The 16,721-nt window shown below is 43.0% G+C and overlaps 1 protein-coding gene across 1 annotated transcript; it reads left to right on the top strand.

The window, feature by feature from the left end:
- The first annotated feature begins 747 nt into the window (after positions 1–747).
- Positions 748–15,165, top strand: Sec6 (Exocyst complex component Sec6). The gene is made up of 15 exons (XM_080285947.1): positions 748–866; positions 1,394–1,506; positions 2,908–3,103; positions 4,119–4,251; positions 5,337–5,458; positions 6,004–6,159; positions 6,360–6,485; positions 7,900–8,082; positions 8,438–8,610; positions 10,418–10,535; positions 11,087–11,248; positions 11,729–11,898; positions 12,955–13,084; positions 13,818–13,969; positions 14,619–15,165. The coding sequence occupies exons 1-15, from the start codon at positions 801–803 to the stop codon at positions 14,797–14,799; spliced, it is 2,181 nt and encodes a 726-aa protein (XP_080142073.1). The 5' UTR covers positions 748–800; the 3' UTR covers positions 14,800–15,165.
- Positions 15,166–16,721: the final 1,556 nt, after the last annotated feature.

Here is a 16,721-nt window from a genome sequence, read left to right as displayed (position 1 = left end):
CAGCTGTGTGGAGGTGGAGATGTTGACATGACTTTGTTTACAATATCCGAATCCTTCCTTACATTTACTAAAATAAATGAATCCTGTCCAGACAAATTTTTATTACAATAGAATTCATCATATTGAAATTATGATCGAGAAAACTATACTTTATGAAAGAAGAGTGTAGAGCTTTCTTAATAAATAACAATGACAGCGATTTCTTAATCCAAAGTCTGTGTCATATAAAGGAGCCAATACGATTTCTAAAACATCCGAGCCCTGATATTTCTAATTTATTTTGGATTATTATAATTTTTATCAGTGAGGTAGGTTCTAATAAAGAATGTTTGTATGATAAATGTTTTCAATTTAATTAAATGTTTAGTATCTTTTCAATCTTATTATTTAAAATTATTGCGATTTGTGGTGGTGGGAGGCGTATTGGAAGTGCTGTGACATTTGTGAGTAATACATGATATTTATCTTCTGTAGCTGTATTTTCTGCTAATTTTGTGCTTTCCCTTACAATCGTATGCCACCGTATGTCATGTAAAATAATGACCATGTGTGAATGAGACGTAAAAAATGAATTAAAGGGAATTGGATGACCAAAATTGTGGTTTCTTGTCGTAGAGCATATAAAAATGAGACATGGGTGAGTCAGAGGCAGGCAGAATAAATAAACTAAAGATTCACTGTAACAAGAATACTATATCCTGTCTTGATGGTGTGTCATTGATGCAGTAGAGTGTAAAATGACGGACGTGGGTGAGGCAGAGGCGGAAGCAGTGGCCCGGGCAACACTGCTGGTGGCTAACATGTTACAGCGACCCGACCAGTTGCAGAAGGTTGACCAGTACCGTAGGAGGGTCCAGCGCAAGAAGGTGGGTGTGGAGGGTATCAGTTGCTCTTCTCTTCCCTGCTGCTGATCCCTCTCCCGCTCCTGCACCGTCTCCTCCTCCTTCGCCTTCTGTTTCTCTCCCTCTGCCCTTCTTCTGATTCTTTTTCTCCCGGTCTTACTCCCTTTCTCTCCCCCTCTGCCACTCCCACTCCCTCTGTCTCCCCCTCTCCCTCTCCGTCCCCCTCTCCTTCCCTCTCCTCCTCCTTCTCTCCCTCTCCCTCTTCCATTCCCTCTCCCTCTCAGTCTCTCATTATAGGTTTCAGAGCACCTTTTCTGAGTCATTAATTTAGCATATTCCACATTAACATTCTATTCTGTGTTATTTATATGTTATCATCATTTTAATATCAACATAGCTTGCATCAGTAATAAACAAGGGGAATTTGAGTTTAATATACAAAATAAATAAATAAATAAATAAATAAGAGCAGTTACAGAAAGACCAAACGACACAGAATACAGTCGTTAGTGAGGACTGAATATACGAGCTAAAAGATGGTGTATTTTAAGGCCTCGGTGGAAGCCATGCTGAAGACTGCCATGCAGAGTCAGCTGGATGGGGTGCGCACCGGCCTTGGACAGCTGCAGGCGGCTCTTACTGACCTGCAGGAGATTAAAACATGGTCAGTGGCTCATCTGTCTACCTATCTATCTATCTGTCTGGTCAATAGCTAATCTTTCTCTCCATCTATCTGGTCAGTAGCTCATCTATCTACCTATCTGTCTATCTATCTGGTCAGTAGCTCATCTGTCTTTTTATCTATCTGGTCAGTAGCTCATCTGTCGATCCATCTATCTGGTCAGTAGCTCATCTATCTGTCTATCTATCTGGTCAGTAGCTCATATGTCTATCTGTCTATCTGGCCAGTAGCTCATCTGTCTATTTATCTGTTGCCAGACGTCTTAATCCCGAAAGGGGTGGCCACAAACAAATCACCTCCATGTCTCCCTGTCCACTGTCATTTCACTGCCCTTTCCCCAGCCCACACACCCCTGTTTCATATTCTGATGGCTCATCCTGCATATCCAGTAGTTTATGCTATACTCCTATTACCTTAACTTGGCCCAGAATTTTGCCATTTTCTGCTTATTTCATGTAGCAGTAAGGAAAGCTGCCATTAGGTGACCAAGGCTGATGGATGCAAGCACTTTGGAGCCTTTATAAATGATACAGTGTGAACAATACCACATAATGTGCTTTGTATTTATGATGCAAGAGTTAACCGTTACTCCCAGTCCTTCATGTATGCAACAGGTCAACTCGGCAACTGTCCTCCTCTGTCCCTATTTCCTACTGCCTATGTCTTCCTCTGTCTGTATTTCCTATTTCCTATGTCTTCCTCTGTCTGTATTTCCCTCTGTGTCTTCCTCTATCTGTATTTCCCTCTATGTCTTCCTCTGTCTGTATTTCCAACTGCCTGTGTCTTCCTCTGTCTATATTTCCTACTGCCTATGTCTTCCTCTGTCTGTATTTCCTATTTCCTATGTATTCCTCTAACTGTATTTCCCTCTATGTCTTCGTCTGTCTGTATTTCTACTGCCTATGACCTCCAGTCTTTCAAACACAGTGCATCCAGGCATCTCAAAATGAACGGATCTTGAATTTGGCTCTCTGTTATCCTGTTTTTGTTTTTTCTTGGAAGGAACAGTCTTGCTGGCTTCTGGCCTTTGATTCCTTCTTCTGTCTATCTATCTATCTATAGCCCGACGCCCTAATCCCGCAAAGGGTGGCCACAGACAAAACGCCTCCAAGTCACTCTGTCACCCACCATTTGACTCCCCTCCCCCCAACTCACCCCCCCCCTCCCTCATATACCTCTCAACTCCATCCCTCCACCTCATCCTCGGTCTACCCCTCCCTCTCCCTCCCTCCACCTCACCTACATACACCCTCTTAGTCAGTCTTTCATTCTCCATTCTCTCCACATGTCCAAACCACCTCAGTGTATTTCTCCTAATCTTCTCAACCACATCCTTCTTCCTTGCATAAAAAAAAGAAAAAACATTACATAGTCTTCCTGCAGCCTGAATGAGTTGGAGACCAGCCTGGTTCGTGTCCCGGCGTTGAGTAAGGGCCTGGATGAGTGTCGCGAGGAGTACGTACGCCACTCCCAGTACGCAGCGGCCATGGAGAACCTGAAACACATCTTTGCCGTGCCGGAGTCAGTGGAGAAGACCCAGCGCCTGATTGCCGAGGGACGATTACTCCACGCACATCAGGTAGCTACTGTTTGGGGGGGATCGTTTTTCTGTCTTGTTTTGATTTTCTTTCCTTCCTTTTTCTTTCTTTTTTGTTTTGTGTGTTTCTTTTTTCCTTCTTTCTTATTGTTGTTCTCATTCATTTCCTTTCTTTCCCATTTTCTTTTTTTCTTTCATTTTCCCTTCTTTCTTTTTGTCATTCTCTTTCCTTTTCATTCCCTTTTTCTTTCGTTCATTCTTTTTCCCTTCTGTCTTTTAGTCATTCTTTTTCTTTTTGTCATTCTCGTTCTTTTTCTTCTTTCTCTCTCTTTTTTCTTTTTCTCCTTCCTTTCTTTTTTTCTTTCTCGCATTTTTTCTCCTTCTGTCTTTCAGTCCTTCTTTAATTCTTTCTTTCAGTCTTTTTCTTTCTTTCCTTTTCCTTTTTTTCATTCATTCTTTCTTTCATTCATTCATTCTACTAGTTTTGACAAATTTACTTCTGGGCTGAATAAAATTATCTGGAAATAGCATGAAAAAAATTATAACAGGTCATTGGACTGAAGGGGTGGATATTTGGAGTGTATTCTCACATAATTTAACAATTAATTTTGCCAAAACGCTCCAAAATACATCTTAAATTTGTGTATGGTTAGTCATCATCATCATCATCAATCATCATCAATCATCATCATCGTCATCATCATCATCATCAATCATCATCATCATCGTCATCATCATCATCATCATCATCATCATCAATCATCATCATCATCTTTATCATCATCATCATCATCATCATCATCATCATCATCATCATCATCATCATCATCTAATCCTGTGTTGCCCCATGGTGTACAGGAAACTATTAGGCTTGTCACTCAGTGTAGAGTCACCCATAGACAGAAGGAGGAGGAAAGAGAGATGGAAGAGGAAGGAAGGAAAGAAGGGAGGAAGAAAGGAAAAGACAATCACCTGAGAGCAGCACTACATTGAGTGAGTGGATGTTAGTGCTGCTGTTTAAACCTGACTAGTGGTAATTATAATCTCATCCCAACAGTGCATAATGGACTTGGAGAACAGCCGAGATGACCTGCTGTTTGAACTGCACAAGCTGCCACACCAGAACCCCAACGACACTCGCATGCTGAAGGAATATTTTGCTGATGTACAGAAGCTCTCCGAGGATCTGGGTAAGCTATCTATGTATCTTTTGCCAGATGCCTTAATCCCATAAGGGGTGGCCACAAAAAAATCGCTTCCAAGTTGCCCTGTCCCCTTCCATTTCATTGCCCTGTTCCTAGCTCACATATACTTCTCCACTCCATCCCTCCATCTCATCCATGGCCTCCCCTTCCCTCTCTCCCCCTCCATCTCACTCACATACACTCTCCTCGTCAGTCTTTCACGTTCCATCCTCTCCACGTGGCCAAACCACCTCAGTGTGTGTCTCATTTTGGTAAGCTTGCTGTTTTAATGCCTTATCTGGTGCTGGTGAGGTGACACGTGATGGTGATGTGTGGGTGTAGCAACTGTGGCATCTACTTAGGAACCAGACCTCCCATGTGGTATTTTGAAATGAATCTATCTATCCATCTATTGCCAGGTGCCATAATTCAGTAAGGGGTGACCATTTGTCTCTAAGTTTGTTGTTTTATGGGGAGGGACACTAATAATAATAATGTTCTGTCTATCTATCCATCTGTAGCCAGACACCGCAATCCCATAAGGGGTGGCCATTTGTCTTTGAGTTAGTTGTTTCACAGGGAGGGGCACTAACTCTCTGCTAATCCACATGTTGACAAGTAGGGAACACGTTTGGGTTGGTTGTATGGTTACCACCCAGCATTGTAAATGGTTTCCTGGCTTACAGGAAACCATTAGACCTGTCACTCAATGTAAAGCCACCTGAAAAGGAAAGAACAGTAATATGAAGTGCCAAGAAAGATGGGAGAAATAGGGAGAGAGGAAGGCAGACATGGAAAAAGAATGATAGAGGTGAAGGAAGAAGTAGGCAGCACTACATCAAGTGAGTGGATGATGGTAAGAAATGGGAAGAGAGGAGGGCAGACACAGAAAAAGAATGATAAAGGTGAAGGAAGAAATAGGCAGCACTTCTTCCTTCACCATTGTCATTTATTTTCTGTGTCTGCCCTCCTCCTCTCTTCCTATTCCATGTGACATATTGAAACAAATCACCAATATGTAATGAGAACTACCTGTAATGAAAGTAATCTGTCTTTAGCTGTGTCTGGAACAATGCATACTCCCCCTACAGGCAAGCAAGTTTGGGTGATCCTGCAGCGAGCCCTCAACACTGCCCGCAAGGAACCCACACAGGTTGTCACAGCGCTGAGAATTGTGGAGAGAGAGGAGAGGGCCGACCAGTTTGCTCTCCAGGTATTGTATCTCTTTTTTTTTTAAATTCATGTGTTGTATTTGGAAGGCCTTAACTTCTTCACTGCAAAGAGACTTATTTCTCTTTCTCTGTCCAGATGACTTTCCTCTGCTTATTTTTACCATCTCCAGGCTTTACTGGTATTTTGTTTAAGTGTGTTGTGATGAGGAGGGATAGATTGAGCTGGTCTGGGCATGTGGAGAGGATGGAGGATGACACTTGGGAGTGGAGGGATAGATTACGATGGTTTGGGCGTGTGGAGACAACCGGATGTGAAGGGTGAGAGGTGTGAATGTTGGGGGTTGGGTTGTGAAAATCAGACCGAAAAAGACCTGGGACGAGATCATAGAGTGTGAACTCAGGGATGAGGGACTGAATAGGGAGGCTGACAGAGATCAAGCAGTGTGGAGAGCTGCCATTATGTGACCAAGGCTGACTATGCAAGCTTGTTGGAGCTGTTATAAATGATACGAAGCAACAAAACGATAATTATTATGTAACTGTATATATATATTTTTTGAACTGAATATTCCTTTTTCCTTGACAGCGGCAGAAAGCGTCCGGGTTTATACCACCAGGGCGACCCAAGAAGTGGCGTGAGAAGGCATTTGAGGTGCTGGAGAAGGCGGTGGTCCAGCGGATCGAGGGCAACATGTTTGAAGACCGTGGCGACAGCAAGAACTGGCTCATCAAACATCTAGAGGTTAGGTTGGGTTAGGTTAGGTCATATTTGGTTAGGTGAGGTGAGGTTAGGACAGATTGGGTTAGATTAAATATTTGGTTTGGTTTGGTTAGGGGCTGGAGAATATAGCGGTGCGGTGAAAACATCTGTGTGTTGAAATTTGTGAGTGTATGAGAAAGTGTGTCATGTCTAAACTGAACATGTAATTGGTGTTATTTTAGATGATCCGGCTCCTGGTGGTGGAGGACATGAAGGTGATCAAGTCCCTGTGTGTGCCGTGCTTCCCTCCACACTACAACATCATACAAACCTACGTCCAGATGTACCACAAGAGTCTGGCTGCACGGGTGAGTTTTGTTTGTCCTTTTTTAATGCAAGGGAGAAGGAACCGAAAGACAGAAGCCTACATGATTGTTCCTTCTGAGAAGAGTAAATACATAATCCTGTATTAGCCTATATTCTGTTCACTCGAACAAGGTGTAAAATCTTTGAGGTTGAAAAAGGGTAAATTTGACCATCACTCTGATATGGCCTTCTTCACAATGTAGGGATGCAAATTTAGGTTACTATTGTTTTGTTTTGTTTATAAAGGCTCCAGCGTGCCTGCATGCATTGGCCGTGGTCACTTAATGGCGGCTGTCCACGCTGCTTGATCTCTGCCTGCCTCCCTATTCAGTCCCTTATCCCTTAGGTCTGTCCATGCTGCTTGATCTCTGCTTGCCTCCCTATTCAATCCCTTATCCCTTAGGTCACACTCTATGACCTCATCCCAGGTCATTTTAGGTCTGCCTCTCACAACCCTACCCCTAATGCTCACACTTCTCACTTTCCGCTCCTGTATTAGCCTCTATCATGTTCACTCTGTCTAGGTGTAAAATTGCCATCTCTCCGTCTTGAATATTGAGCTGTAACAAGAGACTGGCACTAGAATATGGTGGTAGTCATGAAGAAGTTCCATGGCAGGGGTGTTGAGCCATAGTAGTGTCATATTCTCCCATGCGAGCCACAGGAAATAAAATGTAAAAGAGTAATTATAATATTCACCCATGTACCTGTGTTCCTTTGTCTGTATTTCCTACTGCCTATGACCTCCAGTCTTTCAAATGCAATATGTCCAGGCATCTCAAAATGAACAGATCTTGAATATGGCTCTCTGTTATCATATTTTTGTTTTTCTTTAGAGGAAGCAGTCTTATGGGCTTCTGGCCTTCAGTTCCTTCATCTGTGTAAAAATAAATAAATAAATAAATAAACTATGCCAAGTTAATGATGTTCCTCTCCTGCACCCTTAACATTTAGCCTTCATTGGCCTCTTTAGTATTGGTTTAAGCTGAAGAAACTCATCTATAGTCCGTTTAATTTCACCTGACAAAGATCCCAGACCCCTTTCGGATCAGATAATGGGTAAACATTGTCAGGGTGGAGGATAAATTTGACTAGTAACTAAGGAGACTTGTTCCTACCTCATACCTAGGACTTAACAAATTTCCCACATCATGAGTAAGTATTCATGTTGTATCAATGGCCCAGTTCAGTCAGATGAAAACAGACCAACTATAGTAACATCAGAAATAAAATAAATTCCCTATCTCTCAATCTGTCTATTGCCAAACACCTTAATCCCATAAAGGGTGGCCACAAACAAGTCACCTCCATGTCGCCCTGTCCCCTGCCATTTCACTGCCCTCCCCTCAGCTCACACCCCCCTCTCTTATATACCTCTCCACTTCATCCCTCCATCTCTCCTCATCCCTTCCCCAGCTGGTGGAGATTGTTGATGGGGGTTTAGAGGACAACGAGTACGTAACGCTTCTGTCTTGGACCCTCAATGTTTATGCCGGGAAGGAGTTCATGGGCGACCCTGCACTGGGCCTCAACACGGCCTCACTTGGACCCCTGCTGGACAACAAGATACTCGACCAACTCATTGCTAAGTATCTGAAGGTTAGTGCTGAGGAGGTCTGTCTGTCTGTTTATTGCCAGATGCCTCAGTCCCATAAGGGGTGGCCACAAACAGATTGACTCCATGTTGCCCTGTCCCCCACCATTTCACTGCCCTCCCCCCTGCACACACCTCCCTCTCTCATATACCTCTTCACTCCATCCCTCAATCTCATCATCTCATCCCGGAAGTACAGGAGGATGTTGTGTATCTCAGAAGCACAGAAAACAACAACTATCTTCACACCACATACTCACCTCATGAATTTCTCTCTGTCAACACACTCTGCCCACACAAATGCACTATTACTTCCATACTATTACACTATTACACTTGCTGTTAAACTGCTACTCTCAGAATGTGACCAACAACTATGAAGCGTGGATGACAAAGGCCTTGGAGATTGAGGAGCGTGAATGGTACCGGTCAGAGCCGCCCCAACAGGACTCCGATGCCCACTACAAGACTGAACTGCCGCACCTTATACACGATATGGTGAGGCAGAACCTTGAGGTGGCCGGCACAATAAGGTAAGGATACCTGGAGTTGCATTTTAGGTAGCTATATACCTTTCAGGCCCATAATTTTCAACAGAATTTTGGGGGGCCAGACCAAATGAATATAACTTCTTACTACAAACTTAAAATTAAATCAAAATGCTTAAGTTTGCAGACCACCCGAAATTTTTCAGTTTGATTCTACTTAAAAGCTGATGTTTAATGAGGCATGTATGTTTAATGATGGAGGTGGGTGTTTAGACAAAAGGCTTCACTTTCTGCCAATCTGACCTTTCAGCTCAAACTGTGACTTAGTTTAATAATTTGGCCATCTTACATTTTTGTTGCACTATGCTGCACCTTTACCAAGATTGTTCTTTCACGCCTGCGGTAGGATTTAGGTTGAAATATACCCCCCTGCCTCTATTCTTATGGAAATGATAACATAATAAATATCTAAGTACTATTATGATTTGATTTATGATCAGTTTGGATCAGATTTAGAAATATTCGATCAACACACGTAGATTTGTTTGAATTTTCAACAAAACTACTCAAAGTTTGTCTTCCTTTTTATTTTCAAGTTCAGCCTTATAAGCCCTGAATCTTAGTTGAAGTTTTGACTAAGAGATACAGAAAACATTGGGGGGGGGTATAGCCCTCCTAGCCCCCCTCCCCCCCAGAAATTACGGCCCTGCCTTTTTTTGCTGTAACCTAAAGCTGCCATCTCTCCATCTTGAGTGTGGAATTGTAACACTAGATTAACACTAGAATATGAAAGTAACTGAAGAAGTGGTATAGAGAGGATTTAGAGCTGCATTATTGTCTTTTTCAGCCACTGAGCCATGAGAAATAATCTGCTAAAGGAGAAAGGCCAAGTTAATGTAAATGAACTACAGTATAATCATTGCAACACTTGGCTCACCCAGTGGACTGCAGGCTGAAGTTGCTGTCTCCTGCGGTTCACTGTTCTCCTTTCTTGCTTGGATAGGGAGAGAGTTGAGGGACATTTGTTTAACCAGGCAGGGGAGTCACTCAGTTATATCTGCCACCATATGGGGAAAAAAAGAATGATGATGCTCTTGATCTGTAAAAAATTTCTCTTTTGTATTCCTGTGATTTTAACTGAAGAGTTGTGAGGAAGGATGGGACTGGAGTGTATTGGTGTTGTGATGAGGAGGGGTAGATTGTGATGGTTTATGCATGTTGAGGGGATGGAAAATGACAGCTGGGTGCAGAAGGTGAGAGGTGTGAACATCGGAGATAGGGTTGTGAGGGGCAGACTGAAAAAGACATGGGACAAAGTAATAGAGTGTGACCTCAGGGATAAGGGACTGAATTGGGAGGCTGCCAGAGATCAAGCAGCATGGAGAGCCCCCATTAGGTGACCAAGGCAGACGCATGCAAGGAGGTTGGATCCTTTATAAATGATACAGTACGATGACAATATGACGACTACTGATTTAGCCTCTTCCCCCACCTGTACCCACACAGTCTAAGTGTTGATAATTGTAGAGAAATAGTCTTTTAGTCTATCTGTCTATCTATCTATTGCCAGATTCCTTAATCCCGTGAGGAGTGGCCACAAACAAATAGCCTCCATGTCACCCTGTCCCTCTCCACTTCACTGCCCTTCCCCCAGCTCACACCCCCCTCTGTCATATACCTCTCCACTCCATCCCTCCATCTTATCCTTGGCCTCCCATTCCCTCTTCCCCCTTCCACCTCACTCACATACACACTCCTCATTAGTCAGTCACTCTCCATCCCTTCCGCATGTCTGGTAGTACTGTAAATATAATATGTTGTCTTTGCTTTACCACACCTTCTCTTTCCACAGTGATGATGTCCAAGTACAAGTGTTGATATCGAGCCTGGAGCAAGTCAGACTCTTTGCCAGCAAGTTCCAAGCAGCCGTCACTCGCTACAAGGACACTTATTATGCCGACCGGTCTCAGGTGGGGTGGATGACTCTCTTGCTTTCTCACTCACTCACTCACTCACTCACTGTCTCACTCACTCACTGTTTTACTCACTCACTCACTCACTGTCTCACTCACTCACTTACTCACTGTCTCACTTGCTTTCTTTCTCACTTACTCACTCTCTTAGAAACTCTTATACTCGTTCACTTTCTCTCATTTTTTGCGGGGACATTTATATTGCCAACTAATCTCAGGCAGACTTCTTGCTTACTCATTCACTTACCTGCTCACTCATTCACTCACTCACTTTCACAAAGACTATATATCTCTAGGGGAATGAGGCAGTACAGGACAACCAGTGATGATGATGATGATGATGGTTGATAACTGATGATTGATGATGAAAATGATGACTGCCTACAACCCAGTCTTATTCAGAAATCAAATCCACCTCTACACATGTACATGATCAGTAATAATAATAATAATAATAATAGAGTAATAATAATAATAATAATAATAATAATATAATAATAATAATAATAATAATCACCCATAACCCTAGTGTTCCCCCCATTTTTCAGATCCAGTACTACACGACCTACATGATCGCCACAGCCAACACCTGCCAAGCTCTTGTTGACGTGATGGTGGGGGTGAAGACGCAATTTTGGCGGCCTGGCTCTTCCCCGGCCACCGACACCACCATCGCTAAGGAGTACGATGCCCTATTGACTGCGTACCAGGTGACTCTCTCCCATCCATCTCTCATTTGTCATTGTGTTGTTTATAAAGGTCTTCCATCCATCTCTCATTTGTTTTCGTATCGTTTATAAAAGGTCTTCCATACATGTCTTTCATTGTCATTGCCATATCGTTTATAAAGGCTTCAACGTGCATCTCTAATTGACAAGCATACAAACCCAACTCTTTTACAATCAGAACAACATGAATCCAAAAATAAATCACTAAGGAAGAGGTGTTAGGGAGCTTCCATAACCAGCAAGCATACAAACCCAACCATTTTATGATCAGAGCAACACAGATCCAAAAATAAGTCGCTAAGGAAGAGGTGGTTGGGAGCTTCCTTAACCAGCAAGCATACAAACCGAACTCTTTAATGATCAGGACAGCTCTAAGGTTTTATCTAGCTAATGGCAGATGGGTTTATCCAGCTAACAGCAGATGGTTTTAATTTGCCGAGTGTTAATTATCCTCTGTTTCAGCGTCTGCGTGAGAGCATGTGTGACCATCTGCTGGAGGAGGCCTTGGTGGACCTACAGGAGCACTTCAACACCCTGCTTACCCCTCGCTGGCTACGCAACACAGAGGCATTGGAGACCATCTGCATGACTCTATCTGATTACTTCAACGATTACTCCCACCTTCATCAGCGGTACCAACCCAAGTTCCTTTGTAGATGTCTGTCAGTCATTCTGTTTTGTTTTTAAAGGGTCCAACATGCTGCTTGATCTCTGGCAGCCTCCCTATTCAGTCCCTTATCCCTGGGGTTGCACTTTTATGACCTCATCCCAGGTTTTTTTTGGTCTGCACACCTCACACTTTCCGCACCAAACTCATTCCCCATCCTCTCCACGTGCCCAAACCATCTCAGTCTACCCCTTCTCATCACAACACCAATACACTCCAGTCCCATCCTTCCTGTCAACTCTTCCATCGTAAACCTAGCCCCCCAGGCCTCACATTCAAGGACGCACTGCACATCCATCCTACCGTCATTTCTGTACGTTTGAGCCTACGAATATCCTCTTCCTTTACTGCCCAGGTCTCACTACCATAAAGCATTACACTCCTATGAATTCAATTTAATTTATGCCTTTCAGCCTCTTAAGGAAATTCCAGTATTGAGGTTGGTTGTGTTGATGATGATGATGATGATGAAGATGATGATGGTGAAGGGGAATCAGTTGGTGGTGATGGTGATGATGATGATGATGATGGTGAAAGGAAGTCAGTGTGGTGATGATGATGATATAGCATAAAAGGATAGTCAGTGTGATGATAAGAGTGATGATGATGATATAGTATAATGGAAGACTGAGTGTGATGATGATGATGGTAATAATAAAAATAATCATCCATCCATCCATCCATCATCCAATTCTGCATTGCCCCATGAGGAGCGTAGGAGCTCGGGGCTAGGCAAGTTGGTCCTGACATTTAAGATGCGAGTGAATGGATAATTTCTCTCTCTCTCTATTGCCAGACGCCATAATCATAATAATAATACTCTCATCTTAAATGCCAGGACCAGCTTTCCTAGCCCCGGGCTCCTACGCTCCTCATGGGGCAACGTAGGATTAGATGATGGATGGATGGATGAATAATAATAATAATAATAATAATAATAATAATAATAAAATAAATATAAAAATAATAATGAAGAATAACCACCAGCATAATAATATTGGCCATTTCCTTTTTTCCCCAGTAACTTTGACCACGTAGTGCAGCTGGTGCTACACACAGTGGCTCTGCGCTACACCACGGCCATCCTGCAGAAACGCCTCAATATCAAGACACAGGATGATCGCAGACTGGTGGCCGACCGCATCAAGGAAGTTAGTCTATCTGTCTGTCTATTTATCTATCTATCTGTGTATCTCTATCTATCTACCCAGCTATCTATCTATGAATCTGTCTGTTTGTCTATCAATCTGTCTGTCTGTCTATCAATCTGTCCACCAATTGCCAGATGCCTTACGTTAGTAGTAGTAGTAGGTGTAGGAGTGGTAGTTGTAGCAGTAGTAGTTGTGGTAATAGTAGTAATAGTTGTAGTAGTAGTAGCTGTTATTGTTGGTGTTGTAGAAGTAGTATGGTAGTAGTAGTAGTAATAGTTGTTGTCATAGTAGTAGCTGTTGTAGTAGTAGCAGTAGTAGTATAGTAGTAGTAGACTAGTAATAACCCAAGTCTCATCTAAAGGTGAACCAGGCAAATAATAATCAGTTAATCAGTCAGTCAGTCAATCAGTCAATCAGTCAGTTAGTCAATCAGTCAGTCAGTCAATCAGTCAGTTAGTCAATCAGTCAGTCAGTCAATCAGTCCATCAATCAATCAGTCAGTCAGTGAGTCAGTCAGTCAATCAGTCTGTCAGTCAGTAATCAATCAGTTAATCATTCAGTCAATCAGTCAGTCAGTCAATCAATCAGTCAGTCAGTCAATCAGTCAGTCAGTCAGTCAATCAGTCCATCAATCAGTCAATCAATCAATCAGTCAGCCAATCAGTCAGTCAGTCAATCAGTCATTCAGTCAATCAACCAATCAAAATAGCTAACCCCCCTCCCCCCTACACAGGAGGCAGAGAAGGTGACCAGCGTATTTGAACAAGTGGCGCCGGATTTGGTGAAGTTTGACTCGCCCTGTGAAGTTATGAAGGATCTGGCTGAGGTCATTCGCATCTCCGACGTCGAATTTCTCAGTCTTGAGCTGTACAAACTTCTACGCAGGTGAGGGGCATGTAGAATTGGTTTTGTTTCAGTAGGTAAGAGTAGGGTAGAGTAGGGTAGGTTAGGGTAGGGTAGGGTAGGGTAGGTTAGGGTAGGGTAGGTTAGGGTAGGGTAGGGTAGGTTAGGTTAGGTTAGGTTAGGTGAAGGAAGGGGAGGGGAGGGGAGGGTAGATTAGGGTAGGCTAGGGCAGAGTAGAGCAGGCTAGGTCAGGTTAGGATGGCTAAGTGTAGGGTTCGTTTTCCCGGCAGTTAAGGAAGCTCCCTAACACCTCTTCCGTAGTGATTTATTTTGGGATACACCTGGTTAATATCAATTTGCGTGTTATTTTTGGTAAAAATGCTGGTATTAGAGTTAGAATTATTGCATATAAAAAAATCCTTTATCAGATACGTTTATGTGAAGCTGCAGAATGTGGTGAATGTCTTTTGGCATATCAGATAGAGCCAGGATTCCAGGGGCTTAAATGGTGAATGCATGGAAGCATTGCCCATTGGATTGGATTTGGGCTGTCTGGACATTGCTACTTCTCACCCTACCCTAGGGTGGGAAAGGAGGTCCAGATGATGATGATGATGATGAAAAAAATACTGTGCCACATCATACCTGTACGTCACAAAACTGGTTACAATTCTTTCTGAACACCCTCCAGATACCCTGACCTAAGCAGTGACCACCTGACGGCCCTCCTTCTGCTGCGTGGGGACCTTAGCCGGCTGGATGTGAGGCAGCGGGTGTCAGACATCATGGCGGAGATGTCCACGCACCGCACTGGACCCGCCCCCAAGAGCATTTTCTCACACATCCAGCTCTCCAACTCAATATTTAGCTAAGACAGAAGTGAGATGTGTGTGCCCGCTTTCTAGCTTGGCATCTTAGCTAGTATAAACCACACACCACACTAGAACCACACTACACCTGTTCCAAAGATTATTTTCACACATAGCCGGCTCTCCAACTCGATATTTAGCCAAGACGTAAGTTAGATTTATAGATGAGCTTCTAATTTGGTCTTAGCTAAGGTGCAGAGATGGTAAATAAGCCACATCCCACACAGAACCTGCTCCCAAGACTAATTCCCTACATTCTGCATTCTTTTATTTTTAGCTATACTGCAAGGGTGACTCTCTATTTATGTCTTTAACTAGGAGACAGAAAAGGTTTGGCCATGTGGAGAGGATGGAGGGTGAGAGGCTAAAGAGGAGAGTGTATGTGAGTGAGGTGGAGGGAGGGGAGAGGCCAAGCATGAGATGGAGGGCTGGAGTGGGGAGGTATATGAGAGAGGGGTGTGTGAGCTGGGAGCAGGGCAGTGAAATGGCATGGGACAGGGTGACATAGAGGCAGTTTGTTTGTGGCCACCCCTCGTAGGATTGAGGCATCTGGCAATAGATAGATGGATAGATAGACAGAAAAGGTATGCTGTATAGACCATTGCTAGTGTTGTTGTCAATTGAGGAAGCTCCCTAACACCTCTTTCGTAGTGATTTATTTTTGGATGTGGCTGGTTAATATCATTTTGTGTGGTATGCAGAGTATGGTGATAGTGGAAAGATTCATGTAACACAGAAAAGGACAGTGACTTGTAATAAATGGTGATATTGGACGGATTTATGTAACACAGAAGAGAACAGTAAGGTGCAATAAATAAAATAAATCACGTAGGAAAAGGTGTTGGGGAGCTTCCTTAACTGACAAGAATACCGGCTTGAATGTCCCTTTTTCTTTCTCCTGTAACCAAGATTTTTTTTTCCCAGATAATTTGAGAGATTCTTCACACTTCGTCCCTTCTCCTTCCTCTGAAAAAAATCTAAACTATGACAGGAAGGTGATTGGAGGTTCATTTGTATTGTAAATAAAAGAGTAAGTCACACATGGAAAGAGTTAAGGTAGAATAGAACACATACAATACTTTTCCTTTGATCATTACTCCCCGTCTCTAATATTAGTTTTAGGTAGGGAAAAATTAGAATAAAGAGGAAATTTACTGTGCTGTAAAAATCATGTATAGCCATTTTGTGTTTAGTTGGTGTCGATGTAAAATTTTCGTCTTAAAACTGAGAGATGGAATGAGCTAGAGGTGTATATGTTGTTTCTGTATATTCCTGTTATTTTGGATGGTGGCTCTGAGGAGGATTCTATATGTGGCAGTTTTGTGATCCTAGGTGGAGCAGCTGCAGCATCCACCCAGTAGCCAAACCTCCTCATATTTCCCTGCACCTCACCATGGGAAGGACTCTGATCTTACCCAGGTGAGGCGCTGTCGACTACAAGGGGGCGCCGGGTCCCTACAGTATATTTTGTGTACTGTCCCTGTATGACAGCCCCACAGAACCAGTTGCTAACCTCCAAACAATGTATCCTACCCAGGCAGACCAACAACTATAGATGGCTGTTATGGATATATATTAAAGTTTTGAAGCAGCCAGAAGAAAGAGTCAGCCAGGAGTTAAAATGTTCATTCTGTATTGACCTGTTGCCTTAGTGAAAGATTTAGGTAATTTGGTGTTTTATTTTTACCCATTTGTGCTGTGAAATAGGGTTATGATGATGGTGGTGGTGGTGATAATGATGATTGTGGTGGTGATGATGAAAATGATGATGATGGTGGTGGTGATGGTGTTTGTGATGATGATGGTGGTTATGATGAAAATGATGTCAAGTCTTCCCAGTTCCTCCCACAATATGCAAATCTCCTGTACGAGAAAAAAGTTATCATCAACTATATCTGTTGTGCAGGAAGGACAAGGAAAGGAGT

The sequence above is a fragment of the Coenobita brevimanus genome, chromosome 109 (assembly GCF_032717465.1).
Source record: "Coenobita brevimanus isolate Jiangsu-jjx chromosome 109, ASM3271746v2, whole genome shotgun sequence".
Taxonomy (NCBI): Eukaryota; Metazoa; Arthropoda; class Malacostraca; order Decapoda; family Coenobitidae; genus Coenobita; species Coenobita brevimanus.
This window is presented reverse-complemented; position numbering and strand designations above follow the sequence as displayed.